The 23263-nt window shown below is 38.1% G+C and overlaps 1 protein-coding gene across 4 annotated transcripts in view; it reads right to left on the bottom strand.

The window, feature by feature from the left end:
- The window catches only part of GLRA2 (glycine receptor alpha 2), a 204343-nt gene that overhangs the window by 131117 nt on the left and 49963 nt on the right, over positions 1 to 23263 (bottom strand). For all 4 annotated transcript variants that reach the window (XM_034949729.3, XM_003805701.3, XM_003805702.3 and 1 more), the window contains one exon: positions 21289 to 21512. In XM_034949729.3, the coding sequence (XP_034805620.1) occupies positions 21289 to 21512 (224 nt within the window). The remainder of the gene's footprint in view (positions 1 to 21288; positions 21513 to 23263) is intronic.

Raw genomic sequence — 23263 nt, 5'->3', positions numbered from 1 at the left:
GGTGGGAAGGAGGTGAGGGATAAAAGATTACAAATTGGGTTCAGTGTATACTGCTCAGGTGCTGGGTGCACCAAAATCTCACAAATCACCACTAAAGAACTTAAGTCATGTAACCAAATGGGACCTTTTCCCCAAAAACCTATGGAAATAAAAAAATTGAAAAAAAAAAAAGGAAAAACAAACTACTCATTATCTTACAAAACAAACAAACAAACAAACAAACAATGGTTTGTACATAGTCTTCAGCTCTCTGCACTCAGAAGGTGTTACTCTGCTCCACTTTCCTCTTTCCTTAACTTTTTTGAACTCCAGTCAGCTCTGGCTGATCCTTATATCAGGATATTCGTTGAGCTACCATCTCATTTCCACCATTTCCCTTTTTAATCCTTAAGGGAATGATGCACACCTCTTGCTCCCCCACTTTTCTGTATCTCCAAGATTCAAGGAAGGAAATTAGGATTGAGAATTAGTAAATCTTGGTTCCCTTCCTAGTACTGCCTCAAACTATCTCTTCCCCCAAACAAGACCTTAAACTTGCTAAACATTTGTTTTGTCATCAACCAAATGATGAGGTAGGTAAGATGATGCTTATTCTCATTTGATCCTAATACTACAATCCGTATTTTTCTAAAGTTGACTGCTTCAAATTCTGTTCATCGTATCTCAAACACCTTTTATATCCAAAGACCCCTCGAATTCTCACACTGTTGCCTAAACTCTCCCTTGCTGTCATGCTCATTCTTGCTCTGCCTTCCTGCTTCCTTTATTTTTCCTTTCTCTGCTTCATTTTTACAATCTATTCAAGTAAAAGCAAACAAAACAAAATTTAGCACATGTATTTTAAAGAAAGGAAAGGGTTGCGATTTGAAGTCAGATTAGACAAAGAATCCACGCTGACAATCATCAAAATTATTAAAATATAATGATTGGAAAAAGAAAGATATAAAACAGTGCAATGTAAAAACATGTTTTAAATCTTGGAAATAAGCACACCATTATATTAAGATTAGATATTTTTGGTTAGTGGGATGATTCATATTTTGTTTTTATTCTTTATCTTGCATTATCTGAATTGAGCAGTATAAATTATTTGAAAATGTCCATAAAAACTATTCATATAACAGCTTTCCCATCTTTGTGTAATTAGCTGTGCCTTTCTTCAAACAATAACTGAAAGGTAAAATTACAAAATTCCATTTCGTTCAGTAATTTTTTGCTATTACAATCATATCATGATTATTAAAAATTTGCCACAAACCTACAGCATTTCACATTCATTGCTAAATAAATTAGCTACCTTCCGTGGGCTATTCTGAGAACCCAAACATGTCTCTAAAGGAAAAAATGTGGCTTATAGTTCTAAACAACTGACTTAAAAATAACATTTTAGGCAGGAAAAATTGTTGTCAATTATGGAGTTCATTTACAGATATAGCTATAGATATACAGATATTTAGTTTTTGGTTCCCAGCACAAAGACTTTGTTTTTTTGAAAACACAATTTTGTGTAGATTAATGCCATGAACTCTTTGAAATAAGGACAGAATGTAAGAACCAAAAAAAGTAAACAAACAAACAAAAAAAACAACAACAAAGCTGACACCTTATTAAAGGTGAAAAAAATTCAAAAGGATCCATGAGCTTAAAATTATTATTACCATAATGAGAATCTATTTTTTTTTCTATTTTCAAAGAAGAAATATTTTCATCATACAAAAATATGTTCATTCATAACTTGTCTATTATGAATAGTGCTGCAAAAGGAAACAAAGCCTCAATTAGACAGAAGGAATAAATTTTTCTTTCATGGAGATATATTGCATAGCATGGTGAAAATAGTAAATAATAATGCATTGTATATTTCAGGATTGCTAAGAGAGTAAATTTCAAGTGTTCTCACCATAAAAAAATAATAAGTATTTGAGGGAATGGATATGCTAATTTGCTTGATTTAATAACTCCACATTCTATTCTTAAATCATAACATCACTTTGTGCCCCATAAACATATACAACTATAATTTGTCCATTTACAATTCAAAAAATTAAAATTTAAATTAAAAAAATGTTCATTATATGAAAATAATTAGATGGCATATGGATAATTGGTTTCAGTGAATCAAAACCAAAAAATCTGGAAATTTCATTATAGTTTTGAAAAGTTTAAAGAAATTAATAATAATGAAGATGAACACAGCTTAAAAGAACATGTTCTTTTAAGAATGTCACAGAATTCAACTATATATTGGTTTGTTACTGGAAACAACCCAACTTTAATATTCCTAATCATAGGCTTGCTGAATTTGACTGTTTTGCAAAATGACCTTTTCACATTTCTTCAGGAAGCAGAGATCTCACACACAATTATTGCTGCCTTTGTGGCAGATCTAACTATCCTAGAGGGGCTCAGCATTTTGGGAGCCAAAACTATTAACAGCATGGGAGACCCCACTGAGAGAAATACCTAACAAGCATGACCCTATCCCTGAATCTTGTCTCAGCTGAGAACTCAGTGGGTTTTTTTTTCTTCTTTGTTTTTCTAATTTCCTTTCTAGATAGGTTTTGTATTGGAACCCAATGGGTGCCAATAATAAGGAGGAGAGTTAACAGTTCCGCAGTTTGTTAAATCATGAGCAAATAGAAAGATATTGTAAAGATCTAATAAGTCCCTGCCTGAGCCTCAGAGCTCATCATTTATGACATCCAGTTTACCGTGCATCTAAAGGCCTAAGATCTAGGTTTTTCCCTCTACTTATTTTTTCCTTTTTTTCTACTGAAGTGTACATTAAATACAGTAAAAAAACACAAATCTTAAGATACAGTGCAATTACTTTTTACATCTGTATTCACCTATTTAACAAGCTTTCAGATCCAGATTTAGAGCATTCCCATCACCCTAGAATATTTCATTATGCTCCCAGACAAGAATCTACAAAAGTGCCACCCCATTTGCTATTTAAAAAGGCTATTTTATGATTTTTTAAATATGAGTTTGGGGGAAAAAAAGAACTTGATATTATTTTGTACAGACATGCAGAAATTGCACCAAATAAGGCTGATATGTCTATATACCAATATATTAAAATGTGAACAATTTTTATCTCCTTTGCTCTGGCTTTTCACCCACTTTGGGTGGGTCTCACAGAATTAACTATTTTAGTCGGGAAGCCAGTAGTCTTCCGAACTTGCCTGGACACTCAGACTTCTCACTGGCAGACACTGACCAGCATGTCAGATTTGTCCTCTTCCCCGATAATCTGAAATATTAAGGCCATTGCACATGAAGGCATTGAGCTGAGGCTGCCCCTCTTCCTTTTGATTTTTGTTAAATAACTCATTTCCTGAAGCATTATTGTCCGTTCCTCCACTGTGCATTCAGGGCACCCCTGCTCCTGTTTGCACAAGGGAAGAAGTAAAGTTCCTTCACAGAGGCCCTGCTTCTTTACTGAAAGTAAGAAGGCTGAGCAAGCATTCCTATTTTAAAGGCAAAGAATAGAACAAAGCAAAGAAAGTCCGTCTCCCAAAATCTCACCTTTCCTGCCCTTTCCCTTTCTTACTACTTTCCTATTGAGTTCACCTTGCTCATAAAACCATCTCTTGGGTTTATACCTCACTTAAAATTTAAATGACTGATAGATGCAGACACTGTAAACTATTTCAGTTACCTTTACAGTTGTTAAATCAAATATTGTAATTTTTATATTTTTTATTTATTTTTCTTCCCTACTACAATGCAAGATTTATGAAGGCTGAACCCCTGTCTCTGCTTAGACCAGAGTAGGTATCCAAGAAATATTTATTGAACAAATTAATGAATCAGTATCCTAAAATTTGTGTGAGAATTTCAGGCTTTTATTCTGTGGAAATGGGAAAGGTTAAAGGATTTAGAAGGGACGAGGCCAGTCATCAGAGTCCACAGGATGCTGCTAAATTACAGGACTGTCAAAGCTTGCCTGGTGCCTCCGCTAAGTTGCTGGCAGATTCTCACTAGAAATAAAACAAATCAAGTTAAAGGAATGCCAGGAAGCCTGGCTGACTTGTCCTGGAACCTTGGTCAACTAGTTAGGGCCATGGCTGGGGCTATTTTCACATTGCTAGAAGAATGTAAATTAATCATTTAACATTACAATGTTATGGCAGACAGAAGGCTGCTTGACTCATAAAGCAAATACTGGTTCATAAGGAACTTAGAATTAGAACTCGGAGTTCATTCCCAGTGAAACTCTTGAGGGAAAAATACCATTTGAAGAGAAGATGAATTTTCAGGTACAAATACAAATTTTAATGAGTGATCTGCTTCCCTAAAGCAAGGATTGACAACATGCTATTTTTGGAGAGTTAATTCTAATGATTACAATAGTTTCTCTTGTTTAGAGAGGAAGGACAAGAGGATGTTTCTGTGTCTTTCAGGACGAACAAGAGAGTCTTGGGGGTATTGCTGTTCCTCTGTTGAGACCACATTTATCTCTCTTTATGCAGCACACCACAAACTTTCAGTGGCACATGGACACATCTGGGGGCTGGAACCTATGGTGCTCCTTTAGGATGAAAATACTTAGGCAAACTAAAAATTAAAGTGATGGTGATAATAGTATTAATAATCATAATTCTCAGAACACCTGCTGTGGGTCAAGCATTCTTATTATTTTATAATCACTGAGTATTATCACACAAGGCAGACAGTGTTACCTCCATTTTTGAGATAAGCAAATTGAAGCTCACAGAGTTTAAGCTTTGTTCCCAAAGTCATAAAACCAGTAAGCAACCGAAGTTAGATTTGAATACAGCTTTAACCGACATCAAATTCCCTTTATTATTTCCCACTCTATCACATTTCACATTTCCTCCTTAGGAAAATAATCTGTTACCAATTTATTATCCTCTTTTGTCTATGAAGCCAGCAGAGTTGGTCATAGACACCTTAGTTGCCTTGTACCTGCTCAGGGATACCCCTTTCATTTTTCCTCAGACACCCAGAATTCTCATGGCTTGTTGTTTTAAAAACTCCTCCAGCCTCTCCCGGCAACCCAGAAACCTGGGTGATAGACCTGGCTTACCCATAAAGAGCTATTTGATCTTGACTAAATCTCTGGGCCTCCCCCAGCAAACATCCCCATCCTGCTCAACATCTCTGTGATTATAAACTATAAGTGAAGGCAACCAGCTTGAAGGATTTCCTCTTATAGGTAAATTTACCCTCTTGAATATGATGAAAACTTTAAGTGCAAGTAACACTTCTTAAAATAGGAACTTCTTGGCAATCTGGGCAGATAGGTGAGACATTTATTGCTTCCATAGGGCTTTGTCATCCAACATCCTAGAACACTATTCACTCTTTCACTGAGAACATAAGGAAGGCCTTCCTGTACCATGTTGATCCGTTGAATCTTTCCTCCCAGTTGTACCTTGAAATTTCTGAACCATGTGACATTCTAGTGTCAGGGAGATTTGACAGGATGCATCAAGTATCAAACAAGAGTGTCATCTTAACCCACCTAGACCTTAAGTGAAATTAGCCTGGGGGCAAGTTAGAAGTCAAGTTAAAAGTGCATCATTAATACAGCCCACACATGGAGAGAGGGAGGGAAGATTAGGAAATCACTGGGATAAAAAAACACCGCTAGGCTGGTTGTCTGATCAAACATCTTTTAGTATAGTGGGTTTCAGTCTATGGTGGGCATAAGCATTGTCTTATGGGCTTGGTTAGAATGCAGATTATCAGGCCCTCTTGATAAGCAGCCCAGGTTACACCAATGCTGGTTTCCTGGAGCACACTTTAAGGAGTACTACTTCAGCATATCCCGAGGGATGACTTTGATTTCTGTCAATGTGATAGACAAAAAGGAGAAGGTTTTAAGAAAGAGGTCTATAATTTTTCAGTAACAGTAGCACTCCTTTGGGAAATATTATTATTATTTTTTTTTTCTTTTTGAGACAGAGTCTCGCTCTGTCACCCAGGCTGGAGTGCAGTGGCATGATCTCGGCTCACAGCAACCTCCACCTCCCGAGTTCAAGCGATTCTCCTCCCTCAGCCTCTCGACATTAGGGTAGGACAGTTAGCCTCAAGTAGGCTGCTAAGTGATTGGACTAGGGGTAATGATACAAGTTGGGGGTGTTAATCATGGGCTTCAGTCACATTGGAGAGGTATACTGGTTAAGTCAGGGCAGTGAAGCCAAAATCAGTCCACTGGCAACCAAGAATATGGTAGATGTGGCTAGGAAACTGGGAGAGCTGCTAAGAGGGTTAGGAGGACAGTTTCTAGGTAAGATAGAGAAGAAGCCAAGACCATCATGCCTTTTAACACATGCCAGTGTGCAAAGGCCAAAAGTAGGCAGTGAACTCTACTCAGGGCGATGGCAGCATATCAGATTACTGTCTCTGATGTCTGGAAAATAGGCCACCAAGAAATTTCAAAAGAAGTTAGGGAGGTGGCTGCAACCTGCATTGAATGAACCACAACAAAAATTTTAGGAAATCTCATGGTACTGGTCATAAAGAACAGAGTACATGGGAAGACTAGCTCTAGGTCCTATTGTGGAGGGATTGGTGTTAAGCAGGACTGCATCTGGGCTGTAACTTAGTATTATACATCCATTCAGCAATATTTTGGCAAATATTTATTGGGCACCAGGCACCAGACACTTAAAATAAGACAGTGTGTCTCTTGAAGGAGATCACAACTTAATATCAGAATTGCAGATTTGTATCCTAATAGTTTCAATTTATTATTGAACTTTTCGAAGTTGTTTCCAACTCTCCCACTTAAACAATACTTTTGATGATGTGAATCAGACACATGTGAACAGAATCAAGTAAAGGACCTTTAATTACTCCCTTGGGGCCCAGATAAGCACTCACAGTGATCGGGTAGAGCAGGTTATCTATTCTTACATACCTGGATCCTTAGAGGGCCCTTTTGGTCTATCAGAGAAGCATGCCTTGATGCTCCTGAATTGAACCTGAGGTACCCACATGAGGATCTTTATTCACAGAAAACAAAAGGAATTGGTCCAAGTCTGGTTAGGCAGGCAAGGAATGAAATTTTTTAACTTACCATTTCTGAAAGCTCTGTGATTAAATGGCTACTTTGAACTTACATCATGTAATGCATAGAGAGAGTCCTGCCTACTCCAGCCCTGAGCTTGGCACCTGGGAAGACTTTCCACCTAATCAAAGTTTGAAAAATTAATGGTGTATAAATTGTTGGGAGTTCCACAAAGGTCCCAATATATCCTTGCTCAAACACCTTCCAACTCTTAGCTGCTATATATAATAAATAAATACACATTTAGCTAAAGGCTTCTTTGACTATTAAGATGCAAAGGTAGGAAGAGAAATGTGTTTCAAGTACTGTTACTCATTTCCTTCTTTGTGTAAATAAATTGATAGATTCCCAGATTCCGTATTGATATCTCCAAGGGCAGACTGTCATACTAAGAAAATCAAAGGGAAAGATGAAACTAGATGAAAAACAGGGCTCAGAACAGTGTGGCTGGGCACCAGAGACACATCATTTTTTCAATATTGTCTAAGGCTGGACCTAAATCCCAGGTTGTTTCTAAGCTGTATGGTTAGACTCTTTCCTCTCTATTAATTCCAAATAAGCACTTTTGCTGTTTTTTCTTTTTTTCTTTTTTTTTTTTTCCTGTTGACCTTGGGATGTAGAGGAGATAAATGGCAACACTGCTTGGCTCATTAGCTGTTCTCCTCTCCCCTGACTAAAATCCCAGTGGCTGAGTAGGAAGGTCCATGTTTACCAAATATTATAAAGGCATCATAAAAAATACCCATATGCATTGAGCAATAGTAGCTGGGAAGGACAAAAATACAATATCTGTTCCCATCTGTGTGTGGTCTTTTCAGAAAGTGTGCACACATATGGTTGGCCCATGTTAATTAAGTCCAAATGTGGATTGGATTCAACTTGGAGAGCAACTGATAAATCTGCAGCTAAAGTTTTCCCAAATGCTTTGATATTTCCTGGATGAAAATGTTTTGAAGGTGTTGAATAAAAGAGGGATAAATTGAACACCATCAGAGGAAGGAACTCAAATTACCAAAGATTTAAATAATCAATACTCCCCCACATCTTAGTTACATTTTACATTTCGAAGTCATTTCACATCTAGTATTTATATATCCAAACATTGGTGAAGGTAAAATGTAGCCTGCACATTGAAATAATGAGAACTGCCTTTTTCATTGTTACTATGCGTCTAGTATTACAGCTATTTAATCGTGGCATTGAGGTGAAGAAAGGGAGAAAGTTACTGTACAGTGTAGCAATTTTTAAAATGTTTTGAGTTCATTTTACTTTAAAAAAAAAGGGGGAAGAGAACACGTGTAAGCATGCTTATGAACTGCAGATACCGTTTTGAGAAAACCAAAGTAACCTTGTACCTGTTGACAACTGAGGGCAAAATTGTGTTACCTGGCTGATATTTTACTGTGTTAAAAAGACTTCCACTGTGGTAACTGATGGAGACTTACTGACCACTGTTTCTGGTGGCAAAGGTTGGAGAGAGAATGGAGTTCTGGTCAGTTGATAGGATGGTCCATCCTTGACTGGATAACACTTTGAAACCAAGCATAATTCCTCAGTTTACTTTTAACAAGCAGCTAAAGGGGAGGAACAGCATCAGCTAAACTATTATCTGAAAGTAGATGCAACTGTCACCTCTGTTGTGAGCTACATGTCTCCCAAAAAGAGGAAACTCAAGGCAAGGAGAGTATCCATCTGCTTTGGACTAAGTGTGGAAAGTGAGTGGAGCCTGAATGGTACAAGTATGTCCATACGTATGTGTTAAGGAAGGTAAGGGGCGTTGTCGCCCTTACTTCCACCCTTTTATCCTACAGCCAACTCAGGGATAATTAAGACATTCATTGAACATTTATTGTGAATCTGGAACTGAGAAAAACTGCAGGTCAAAGAAAGGTTAAATGACTTTTTATGGTCATTTAGTAAAATTGGATTTGAATCCAAGTATTCCTGACCCTCAGAACTGACATTTGTCCCACCCCAATAGAATTCTGTCTTTAATCCCCTAGTGTACTTTTTGCTTTCTATCCTTCATCTGACTGCTCAAGTTTAGCAAAATATCCATACTAAAATGAAACATCAAATAAAACCTTTATTTTATCGTCATTTGAAATAACCAATCAATCAGAAATGAGATGGCTTTGCTCTGAGAGTATGTCTCATGTGGAACTTCACATAATTGTATTAATATACGTACTTAATAATCTTTTAATGACTGTCCAATGATAAATATCGTATCCTCTTTGATACAGATGTTGGTTTGTAATTTTAAACACCACAAGCGAGAAGAAACTTGTTGGAGAGACTGCTGAGATACGCAGATGGACACATTTTTTTTTCCATTTTAAAATAAAGTACCTTTTCCTTTGGATTATGTGCTGTGAGAATGCACTAAAGTAATTCATATGTTTCATAAGAGCCATGGTGATATTATGCATGTTTATTTTGGTATTAATGTCATCCAGGGAGCCTTTCAAAGCAGCAGTGTGGACCAGGTAGAAGCCCACATTAATGTAAGTTGAGCACCCTCACCAGAACCTCTGGTTTTCCTTTGGCTTTCTGCCATGAGAAAGTTCAGGTGATGAGTAATAATAGCAGACTAGCTCTTCAACTCTGCTGGCTCAAATCTACCACATGATTCCTTTAGTCTACATATTCAGTCAATTATTTTCCCAGCCAACCATCTTTGTGTAATTGTCTAAAAGTATATAAACCTATGTTTCATGAACATATTCTAAAATAATAGTTCACAGATATTCCTGGTGATTGAATCAGAGGGTACAAATGATCTAGTTTACGACTGGGAAGTTTCTCAGGGCACTTGATACTGAGTATTTGTCATTGTGTAAACTATATGTTGAATTTTTCTTTTTTTGAGACAGAGTCTCACTTTGTCATCAAGGCCGGAGTGCAGTGGCATGATCTTGGCTCACTACAGCCTCGACTTCCTGGGCTCAAGCTATCCTCCTGCCTCAGCCCCCTAAGTAGCTGGGACTACAAACACACGCCACCAAGCCCAGCTAGTTTTTTTGTATTTTTTGTAGGGATGGGGTTTTGCCATGTTGCTCAGGCTTGTCTTGAACTCCTGAGCTAAAGTGATACACCCTCCTCAGCCTCCCAAGTGCTAAGATTGCAGGTGTGAGCCACTGTGCCCGGCCATGTTGAATGTTTTAACGCTGCCTCTTAAATTACAGGTAGTCCAAACCTCCCTAACCTACTCCAAAATCAGGTTCCTCTTCTCAGGAGTTGTATATTTAATTCAGGAGAAAAGGGTTCAAAGATCCAAGTAGTTTAAGACAGGCATCTTGAAATTCTGAATCTCCTCTGCTGACTCAAGCCCTAAGGGACATGAAGAATGCACTCTTATTTACTCATCAGGAAAGTGTTTTGTGGTTTGGGAAGGAGAGGGACGTTATTTTGAGTTACAGACTTATAATAGTGCTAGAAGGAGCCTCATACTTGGTCTAAGTGTCTGGTTCAGTCTCATTTTATAGAGGAAACTGAGACCCAGAATGATAAACTTATGGAGCTGGAAATGCTGTTCTATGATCCTGGGAGATACAGTAAATGATGAAAGGAAGTGTGGAGATCACAATGCCCTGAGCCATCTTCTCAATATTCTGTTCTTTGTACCATTGCCTGAAGAGCAAACTGATGAATGTTAATGAAATGTAAGGTTACCTCTAAATGGAAGAAAACCTACTGGTTGCTATTGCTAGTCCAGTCATGTAAACAGTTAAGGACAAGTGGTCATGCTAGCTGCCATGTATTTCACTGATCAAGTCTCTCCTTTCCTCCAAACAAGCATAAGATCTGTAATGGTTAATATTGAGTGTCAAATTGATTGGATTGAAGGATGCAAAGTATTGTTCCTGGGTATGTCTATGAGGGTGTTGCCAAAAGAGATTAACATTTGAGTCAGTGGACTGGGAGAGGCAGACCCACCCTCAATCTGGCTAGGCACATCATCTAATCAGCTGCCAGCATGGCTAGAATAAAGCAGGCAGGAGAAGATGGAAGAGCCAACTTGCTGAGTCTTCCGGTCTTCATCTTTCTCCTGTGCTAGATGTTTCCTGCCTTCGAACATCAGACTCCAAGTCTTCAGCTTTTGGACTCTTGGGCTCACACCAGTGGTTTGCCAGGGGCTCTTGGGCCTTTGGCCACAGGCTAAAGGCTGCACTGTCGGCTTCCCTACTTTTGAGGTTTTGGGACTCAGACTGATCCACCACTGGCTTCCTTGTTCCTCAACTTGCAGACAGCCTATCATGGGACTCTACCTTGTGATGGTGTGAGTCAGTCAGTTCTCCTTAATAAACTCCCTTTCATAAATATATGTAATATGTAACTTGTAGTTCTGTCCCTCTAGGGAACCCTGACTAATACAAGATCCTTACTCTGTTGTGTCTGAATCAATATTAGGTCCCATAGTGTTTGTGTATTTCTAACCTGAGCAGGAGCTCAACAAAGCTTTCCATACTTTATGAGAGTCTGTCATACATACAACACACTTTCTGGACCTTCATATTTCTACCCTCAGCTATACCTTTTTAAAGAGCCCCTCTCCAAAAATAGCCCCTCCACACCACAGCTCCTGCTGAATCCACTAGCATATGTGCATGCCAGTGCTTCCCACCCTCCCGACCTTGCTCTCCTCTAGGAAGAATGGAATCATTGTGGTTTCCATGGCATTTCCCAGCACTTCTCTGAAGACTGCTTAATTCTGATGTGGACGCTTATGTTACAGACATTAATTACTTAAGTCACAATACTAATGAGGATTTGGACACAGAGTTAGAAAATGAGAATGTAATTTTGCCTGGATTATAGAACATAAAGATAAATAATGGTCCAAATATGCACAGCGAAAAGAAATCATAGTTTTTCATAGCTGCCTTCTAATAGAAAATACGGGCTTATGTGTCTCATCAAAATTGAGAGTAAGGTAATCAAAGCAACACCACTGGCAACATTTAAGGCAGGTCTCAGTTCATTGTACATTTTATTTTTGGCTCTGACATCTAAATAGAGAATGTCCTTATTCCCTATGCCATAAAAAAATATATAACTAAAGTTAGAATCTTTTGAAGTTCTTGCATCAGACTATAGGATGAGTCAAGGATGGGAGGCCATGTGAGAAAAGCTAGCCTTTTATGTATGTGGGTAGAGTTGGTCATTAGACAAGATTGTTTGGAGGAACACCGTTGGATGTCTGTCTAGAAATCTGCACTATACCTACTCTCAGTGGTGCCTGTAATCTATCATCAGAGGGAAAAGCATGTCAATCCCCAAGAGTTCTCTATTACAACTCAAGTACTACTGGGAAGGCAGAATACTGAATTATCAACACCCAGAATTGCAAATAGAATCAAAAGGGATTAACAAGCAAATCACCTCCAATGCCATAAAGTTTTAGGTGCCAATAAGTTTTAGGTCAGATAAAGGTTGATGATGAAGTAAACAGATGCTTTGGTGATATGGGGTGCTATTGTTGAGGGGCAATTTTATAATTATTTATGGTTTATTAGACGGTAGTATGAGGCCCCCAGATAACTGGTCAGTTTAATAACACACTGAAAGCAAACAATATTTCCTTAATCACTTCACCTTTAGGCATACCCATTCTGGAGGCATGCAGTAAATCTGGAAACAAAGCTCAAGCTCTTAACAGTTGGAGGGTCATAGCTTCTTTAATAAAGATAAGGACCTCTTCCTCTAAACAAACAAACAAAAAATAGCTTAAATAACCTAATGCACAAAATATGCATATATATATACATATATATACATATATACACATATATATACACATATATACACACATATATACACACACATATATGTGTATATATATATGTGTGTATATATATACACGTGTATATATATACATATATATGTGTATATATATACACGTGTATATATATACATATATATGTGTATATATATACACGTGTATATATATACATATATATGTGTATATATATACACACATATATATATATATATTTTTTTTTGAGATAGAGTCTCGCTCTGTTGCCCAGGCTGGAGTGCAGTGGCACAATCTCTGCTCACTGCAGCCTCCGCCTCCTGAGTTCCAGTGATTCTCCTGTCTCAGCCTCCTGAGTAGCTGGGACTACAGGCACCCGACAACATGCCCGGCTAATTTTTGTACTTTTTTCTTTTTTTTTAGTAGAGATGGGGTTTCACCATGTTGGCCAGGATGGTCTCGATCTCCTGACCTCGTGATCCACCCATCTCGGCCTCCCAAAGTGCTGGGATTACAGGCATGAGCCACCACGCCCTGCCAAAATATGTATATATTTTGAGGAAGGTTCAAGCAAAACCATATGATCATCCCAATAGACACAGAAAAATCTTTTGATAAAATTCAAAATCCTTTCATGGTAACAACCATCAACAGACTAGGAATCAAAGGAACATCGCTCAAAATAATAAGAGCAATCTATGACAAACCCACAGTCAACGTTATACTGGATGGCAAAAGCTGGAAGCATTCCCCTTGAGAACTGGAACAAGACAAGGATGTCCTCTGTCACCACTCCTATTAAACATAATACTGGAAGTCCTAGCCAGAGCAATCAGGCAAGAGAAAGAAATAAAAGGCATCTAAATAGGAAGAGAGGAACTGAAACTATTTCTCTTAGCTAATGATATGATTCTATACCTAGAAAACCCTAAAGACTCAGCCAAAAGGCTCCTAAATTGATAAATGACTTTAGTACAATTTTAGGACACAAAATCAATGTACAAAAATCAGTAGCATTTCTATACACCAATAACATTCCAGCTGAGAGTAAAATTAAGAACACAATACCATTTGCAATAACTACAAAAAAAATGAAATACTTAGGAATACAGCTAACCAAGGAGGAGAAAGATCTCTACAAGAACTACAAAACACTGCTGAAGGAAATCAGAGATGACACAACTAAATGGAAAAACAACCCATGCTCATACATTTGAAGAATATCATTAAAATAGTCATACTGCCCAAAGCAATTTACAGATTCAATGCTATTCCTATCAAACTAACAATGTCATTTTTCACACAATTAGAAAAAAAAACTATTCTAAAATTCATACAGAACCAAAAAAGAGCCCAGATAACCAAAGCAATCCTAAGCAAAAAGAAGAAAGCTGGAGGCATCACACTACCCAAGTTCAAACTGTACTATAAGGCTACAGTAATAAAAACAACATGGTACTGGTACAAAAACAGACACATAGACCAATGGAACAGAATAGAGAACCCAGAAATAAAGCCACACACAACCAGCTGATCTTTGACAAAACAAGCTGGGGAAAGGACTCCTTTTCCCAAAAAATGGTGCTGGAATGACTAGCTAGCCATATGCAGAAGAATGAAACTGGACTACCACCTTTTACTATATACAAAAATTAAATCTAGATGGATTAAAGATTTAAGTGTATGGCCTCAAACTATAAAAATCCTAGACAGGGCTGAGCATAGTGGCTCATGCCTGTAATCCCAACACTTTGGGAGGCTGAGGTGGGCAGATCACTTGTCGGGAGTTCGAGACCAGCCTGGCCAACATGGAGAAACCCTGTCTCTACTAAAACTACAAAAATTAGTTGGGCATGGTGGCATGCACATATAATCCAAGCTACTTGGCAGGCTGAGGCAAGAAAATCACTTGAACCCAGGAATGGAGTTGTCAGTGAGCCAAGATCACACCACTGCACTCCAGCCTGGGTGACAGAGTGAGATGTTGTCTCAAAAGAAAAAAAAAAATCCTAGACAGAAGCTAGGAAACACCATTCTTGACACTGGCCTTGGAAAATTATTTTTAGACAAGTCCCCAAAAGCAATTATAACAAAAACAAAAGTTGCCAAATGGGACTTAATTAAACCAAAGAGCTTCTTCACAGCAAAAGAAATTATCAATAGAGTAAACAGACAAGTTACAGAATAGAAGAAAATGTTCACAAACTATGCATCTGATAAAAGCCTAATATCCAGAATCTATAGGGAACTTAAGCCAATCAATAAGCAAAAAACAAATAGCCCCATTAAAAATGGGCAAAAGACATGAACAGACACTTCTCAAAAGAAGACATACACATGGTCAACAAACATAGGAGAAAATGTTCATCATTACTGGTCATTAGAGAAATGCAAATCAAAACCACAATGAGATACCATCTCACACCAGTCAGAATGGCTATTATCAAAAAGTCAAAAAGCAACAGATACTGCAAGGCTGCAGAGAAAAGCAAACACAAACTGTTGGTGGGAATGTAAATCAGTTCAGGCACTGTGGAAAGTAGTTTGGAGATGTCTCAAATAACTTAAAACAGAGATACTATTCGACCCAGCAATCCCATTCCTGGGTGTGTACCCCAAAGAAAATAAATTGTTCTACAAAAGACACATGAAATTGTATGTTCATCACAGCACTATCCACAATAGCAGACATGGAACCAGCCTAGCTGCCCATCAATGGTAGATTAAAGAAAATGTGATACATATATACCATAGAATACTACGCAGCCATAAAAAAGCATGAAATGATGCCCTTTGCTGCAACATGAATTGTGTGTGTTTGTGTCTTTGGACTTGGGTTGAAGTAAATGAGGAATTAATGTGGGGGTAGGAAATGACAGCACTGAAACAGAAGTTAAGAGCTCTGATTCTTGTCCTAGCTTTCCTACTTACTAGCTCCATTGTGACGTCCTTATCAACAAAACAAGGGTGTTGGATTAGATATTTTACAAGGTAACTTCAAATTTAAAAAAAATCCTTCTATAAAAGTCATATTTCTGACTAAATTCTCAGAAGCAATGGGATTTTTAAAAAGAAGACAATATCAGCAAAGATACTGTGGGCACGTGAGACGAGCTGTTCTTCAAAAACGCTACCTTCTCCTTTTTTCTTTCATGTTGTCCACCATATCCCATGATGTCCTGACCTTTATTCCAACTCATAATATTAAATTCAACAAATATTGTTTAAACAATAATATGTACAACCTTCAAGACTCACCTCACTATTTCAGTATGGATTCAAGTATGGATTCATTGTAAGTAATGTGAATTTAGAATTTGACTCTCTCTGAATTTAGAATTTGACTCTTTCCCCATCCCAGATGAAGGACCACATCTTACTCAGTACTTGATCTTTATTCTCTGGATTATTGACTTTCTCTGAAGAAGGTTTACAAATCAAAATGTATACTCTTGTCAGAGATGATCAATAATTAATGGGGCAGGTCAACAAACAACTTAGGAAAAAACAGAGAGTAAGATAAAACATTAGAGAATGAATATTAAAGAAAAATGGACAGAAATGGATTTGGTACTTTTTCATCAACAAAGATTGTGTCCTACATCACTGGATAAAAGGTTTATTAACACTGAGATAAGGCCTTTCCTTCCTATTTAAAAGATTTGTTTGAATTTTAGTCAAGGTACCCCAAGTGTTCATAAGGATGACACTTACGGAGTTCTGGTCTACTGCCTTCTCTTTTTTTTTAGACCCCTACCTTTTGGAATACAAATATATGAAGTATTAGGAAAGGTGATCTTGCTTGTTATGAAATCAGTGGACTGTATATTTCTATATTTGTTTTGTTTGACAATCAAAACCTTGGGCTTTGGTGTCCATATAGAGTTAATTCTACCCCTACACCTACAAAGCCAAGAAAAGCATGAAATTTTTCCCAGATTAAATGCAATTGATATTTGCTTTAGGTTTCAGGAAAATGCAAATACAGAGTATCAAGACAGAACATTACTTTTTAAAATGTGGACCACATGCTTACATAATTAAATAATTGCTTAAGTATTTACTGTGTATGTGGAGACAGTTTTAGGGTTTTTATTTGGTACTTCTAGCCCCTTCCTTGTATCTTTCCCAACCTTTCTTCATTCTATCCCATTTCTCCTCTTAGGAATCCAGTATGTTCATCCTCAGAAATAAATTTTATATAAGCTCTTTAGAGTTTAGTATGGATTTAAGCCAGTGGATTTCCTCTCCTGGGAGTATTTGTGTTGTAAACCTGAGTATGCAGGGAAATTACTTTCTAATGGAACTTCAGCAGGAACTTTTCAGCACCTTTAAGACATGGACACAACTGTACCCCCCTTGGCCTTAAATTTGAGTCAAACCTGCAGCTGGGCATATATTAGCATTAGTTACTCCTTGACCTCTAGTTAAATTGAGCCCACTGACAAACAGGACTGTGGATGCCAACTGCCAAATTCTGACAATATTTTGATCACATACTTCATTTGCAAAATTAGAGCCACTTTTGTTTTCCTTGTTTCCTATTTATTCCTATTACTTAATTTATCATGCATCCACCTGCCTTGTTAGACTGAAGTCATTCCAGGGGAAAGACCACATCTTACTTAGTTCTGGATCTCTAGACCCAGTACAGTATCTGGTTCATCAAAAGCCCTTCTAGGCAAATAATTAGATTCTTGCAGTTCAAATCTCCGAACAGCTTGTATTTTCTTAAAATGATATCCCCAATTCTCCTTTACCAAGGTTTTTTATTTTGATTTCAGAAAATACTCACAATGAAAGAAAAGTATAAAATAGCCTGCCACAGGACAATCGCCACCTAATCCAAAACAGTTGTTAGGGCATTTCAGGGCCTGTAATGTGCTATGCTTGGGAACCAGAGATACAAGAATTGCCTCTGGGTCTAGGCTTGGGAGCATCATATTCTTCATGATTCTAGAATGTAAAGACCTTCACAAAACAGCAAGAAAGCAACAACAGCAACTACAATCTGATTTTATTTCAGCAGTGTGTGATGCCTGGTATTCATTAGAGCAAATGCCACCCAAGGCCTGGAGGATTAGCTGGGGCAGCTGATGCTCTGTGCTGCTTTTTATAACTCTCCTTCCTAGCACCACACTCCACATATGTCCCATTTTCTCAGGTCCGATCAATTTATGTTGTGCTCAGTACTGCATTTTACACCAACCAAACACATCACCATGGAGAACGTTTTGTGTTTCCTTAAAAATGAATGGTCATTGGGGGAAGTTTCCTGGTTTTCTGTGCAAGCAGTGACTTTGCCGCTTTTTACAAATGAGCAGCTTCTCTTATTCCACAAGACATTGGGGCTGTCAGCCATCAGCATGCTGTGAAATTACTAGGTATAAGAATGGAATTTACAATACAGAACCAAATCATATATAGAGTTGTCAAATAAGGTGATGATGGTGAGTCTGCAAACTTGGAAAAATTATTTGCAAGGAGACTAGCTGTGTACTTTTTTGGTAATAAATTTATATAGCGAAAGGGGGCATTCTGTTAAGGACCTTTAAATGCCAATACTTTATTCAATGTACTGTCTCTCATATACAGTACATTGTCCTAGACATTTGGTAGATGTTACAAAAAAGGCAAAAACCAAATATCTTGAATTGAAAGAGCTAAGAGCTTACTACTGAAAAGGAACATTAATTTTTCTAAACGCTGATTTTAGGTTCAGGGATACATGTGCAGGTTTCTTGTATAGGTAAATTGCATGTCATCGGGGTTTGGTGTACAGATTATTTCACCACCCAGGCAATAAGCGTAGTACCCTATAAGGCAGTTTTTTGATTCTCGTCCTCCTCTTTCCCTCTACCCTCAAGTAGGCCCCAGTGTCTGTTGTTCCCTTCTTTGTGTCCATATATATTCAATGCTTAGTTCCCACTTATAAGTAAGAACATGCAGCGTTCGTACTGCATGTTCAATTGAACAGTACTGTACTATTCTATACTATTCACTGAACAGTATTCTTCTGTTCCTGTGTTAGTTCACTTAGGATAATGCCCTCCAGTTCCAACCATGTTGCTGCAAAGGATATGATCTCATTCTTTTTTATGTCTGTGTAGTATTCCATGGTGTATAGTGCCAGTTTTTGTTTTGTTTTGTTTTTTGTTTTTGTTTGTTGAGACAGAGTCTCACTCTGTCACCCAGGCTGGAGTGCAGTGGCACTATCTCGGCTCACTGCAACCTCCGCCTCCCAGGTTCAAGCGATTCTCCTGCCTTAGCCTCCTGAGTAGTTGGGACTACAGGCACGTACCACCATGCCCGGCTAATTTTTTATATTTTTTAGTAGAGACGGGGTTTCACCATATTGGCCAGGCTGGTCTTGAACTCCTGACCTCGTGATCCACCCATTTCGGCCTCCCAAAGTGCTGGGATTACAGGCGTGACCCACGGCGCCCAGCCGCCACATTTTCTTTATCTAGTCTACCACTGATGGACATTTAGGTTGATTCTGTGTCTTTGCTATTGTGAATAGTGCTGCAATGAGCATACATACACGTGCATGTGTCTTTATGGTAGAATGATTTATATTCCTTTGGGTATATATCCAATAATGGGATTGCCTGTTCAAATGGTAATTCTGCTTTGTTTGAGAAATTGCCAAACTGCTTTCCACAATGGCTGAACTAATTTACATTCCCACCAGCAGTGTATAAGTGTTCCGTTTTCTCTGTGACCTCACCAGCATGTGTTATTTTTTGACTTTTTAATAATAGCCATTCTGACTGGTGTGAGATGGTGTCTCATTGTGGTTTTTATTTGCATTTTTCTAATGATTAGAGATGTTGAGCATTAAAAAAAAGAACTTATTTTAAAATACAGATAGCCATTATTTTATTTATCAAACATTTACTCTGTGTCAGGCACTGCAGCAAGTATTTTTAATATATCTTATATCAAGGGTTGGCAAACTACAGCCAAAGGGCCAAATCCAGTCCACCATCTATTTTTGTAAATAATATTTTATTGAGACACAGCCATGTCCAATTGTTTGCATATTACCTATGGCTGCTTTTGAGCTATAATGATAGAGTTGAGTAGTTGCAACAGAGGCAATCTGGTCTGCAACATTTAAGATAATATCTGGCCCTTTACAGAAAATATTTGCTGACCACTACATTACTCATTCACACAAGAATATACAGAGATAAACATGGAGTTTCCCGTTTTAAAATTAAGGTAACTGAGGGTTATAGATTACATAACTTAGTAAGTGGCAAAGCTTGGATTTGATTCTAGATTTGTCTAATTCCAGAAATCCATGTTTTTATGCTATACTCATGAACAGCAGTAACCAAAATAATAAGGCAGGAAAAAATAAGAGCCTTACAGAGTCACAGATAAACTGCTATTAGATAGCAAAGACTTGGAACCAACCCAAATGTCCAACAATGATAGACTGGATTAAGAAAATGTGGCACATATACACCATGGAATACTATGCAGCCATAAAAAATGATGAGTTCACGTCCTCTGTAGGGACATGGATGAAATTGGAAATCATCATTCTCAGTAAACTATCGCAAGAAGAAAAAACCAAACACCGCATATTCTCACTCATAGGTGGGAATTCAACAATGAGAACACATGGACACAGGAAGGGGAACATCACACTCTGGGGACTGTTGTGGGGGGGGAGGGGGAGGGATAGCATTGGGAGATATACCTAATGCTAGATGACAAGTTAGTGGGTGCAGCGCACCAGCATGGCACATGTATACATATGTAACTAACCTGCACAATGTGCACATGTACCCTAAAACTTAAAGTATAATAAAAAAAAATATGGAAAAAAAAAGAAACTGCTATTAGAGTTCAGAAAAGGGGGAGATTATTTTGAGCCTAGAGTGATAACACTTCTGGAGAAGATCATATTTGAATATAAAAGCAAAAATGGATCTCAGGAATTGTCTGTCCCAGGCCCAAGTCCAAGAAAAGTTAAGAGATCAAGGTCACGTGTTTACTTAGAAGCAAAGCTGACATTGGAACCAGGTTTCCATGTATCCAGCTATAAGTATGTTGTTAATGACTATGCTGAGCTATTGAATTTGTGTGTGTGTGTGTGTGTGTGTGTGTGCATGCTTGAATGTTACAGAATGGCAGAATTATTGAAATGAGATTTTGTATATTATGCTTAATTGCAATTGAACGGAATAGCCTGTACTTCCTTTACTGAAGCAATCAGGAACACATTTGTGCAGGTGATTACACAATACCATTAACCATGTACCATCCTACCAAATACATTTTTGTTATGGAGAATCACATTTATGAGACCAAAGGGACTTCTGACACTCTCCACCAACTTTAAGATTCAAATGATAAACAAGAAACCACAAAAGTCAAATATTCATATACATCCCACCCTGCAGAATCAGGCAGCTCTACATTAGCGGAGAAATGGAGATGCGAACATGTGCAGCCCATGGAGGCTTACCTGATACTGTAGAGCACTTTGCCATTTTTCGAAATCCGTAGCAATTTGTTGTCAGTGGTGACATCGTGGAAGTTGGCACCCTTCTCATTGGCAAAGAACAAATCTGGTTTCCAAATGGAGTCTAGCATGGATGGGTCCAAGTCCAGGGAGTCATCTGGGTACTCACTGTACGCCAGCCGTGAATCATTCCACTGTTGTCTCAGAAAAATATTCACTCGGTAGTCCTACAGAAATGCCGTGGACAAGTGTTACTGATTACCCTGGCACAGGAGTTCTATTTGCATTTCTCTCTCATTCTTCTCCCTGATTTGATACAGCTTTGGTGTCCGAGTAAACCAAACTGTGTATACCTTGGTCAAAATAAACCATTTAGTTCTATTAGGAGAGGGGACAAAAGGGAGAAAGAAAAAGGAAGATTCAACCAAACCAGAACACCAATAAAACGGGTTGACTTGGTTGAATTTTTTAGTGTTTGAATTATTCATTTTGGGATGAAATAATACTAAAGCTGATTTTGCTACAGAAAAAGGTAAACAATGAACACGGAAATCAGTCTGTCATGGCAGATTGTCAAATAAAACTGATTTATTTTCCAAATCAGAAATCACATGATCTCTGATCCCTTTCTGCTGAGATGCTCTGGGCAGAAGGAAACCCACTGCATAATTTGAGTAGTGAAAATCTTATAAAACTATGACATGATGGGGCAATATTTTAAAATTTATCAACGTAAACATTAAGATCTTTCATGTTGACAAAATATTTTCCTTGCAGCTACTTACTTTTGAAATTCTTATCATTTTGTCTGAATGTGTTGTATCTACACTAGCCAACTTGACGCTTTATCCAGAGATGTTTCACGTTCTCAATCAGAACACTGTGGGAGACTTAGGTACACCCCTGGCATTCCCATTTGGTCTGGGAATTTTCTTCTGTTAATGAATAGCTTGGGTGCAGTGACTGCTCTCCTGGGGACTTCTACTCAAAGACCTTAGGTTCATTGAAAGTACTACTTCACTTGATAATCTGGACTCCGATTGAGGCTTCAACAGTATTCCCTAACCAAGCCAGTCTGTGGTTTCAGAGCTAGTAGTTATCCACTATTGCTACGTGTGACCACAAGTGTGATATATACTAATTCATTATTACTCTCTTTCCTTTACATTTTTTACCCTTACTTGCTCCATCTCCACATATTTGGCAACTGGATTTTTGGTCATTGTTTACGTTACTCTAATGGTGACTAACTTGTCCTGGTTTGCCTGAGAACTTCCCAATTTTGGCCCCAAAACTCTCACATCCAGGGAACTTCCTCAGTTTAGGCAAATTGGGATAGTTGGTCACTCTACTGGGAGTCACTCTACTCTGGAGACCATTTCAGGATGGCAAGTTTGGGCGAATTCCCCCAGGATCAAAAGGGAAAAAAATAATTAAGTTGTAAAGGGTGTATGGGTGTATGGAAAAAAGCTTCAATACAGTTTTTGTTTTTGTTTTTCTTTTTTACCTATTTACTAAACTACACAAATTCCCATGACTTATTTTCAAATACATTCATCCTGATGATCAAGTTCATAGAGCATTTTGGAGGCAGTAGCTCTTGGGAAGAGTGCCCAAAGTAGGCCTAATCTCAAGTCTGTGCGAGCTTTAATATGGGAAAGCTAACCTTGAGTTTGAAGTTATAGGGGGCAGTTACTTTATGATAAATTGAGGCTTTACCATTGCACTGCTAATTTAGAGACCAAGGTCACCTTATATATTTGTTTAAAAAATGTCAGACTTGGCCCAGGTGCTGTGGCTCATGCCTGTAATCCCAGCACTTTGGGAGGCTGAAGTGGGTGCATCACCTGAGGTCAGGTGTTCGAGACCAGCCGGGCCAGCATGGTGAAACACCGTCTCTACTAAAAATACAAAAATTAGCCAGGTGTGCTGGTGCATGCCTGTAGACCCAGCTACTCAGGAGGCTGAAGTGGGAGAA

This window comes from Pan paniscus, chromosome X, assembly GCF_029289425.2.
Source record: "Pan paniscus chromosome X, NHGRI_mPanPan1-v2.0_pri, whole genome shotgun sequence".
Classification (NCBI taxonomy): Eukaryota; Metazoa; Chordata; class Mammalia; order Primates; family Hominidae; genus Pan; species Pan paniscus.
This window is presented reverse-complemented; position numbering and strand designations above follow the sequence as displayed.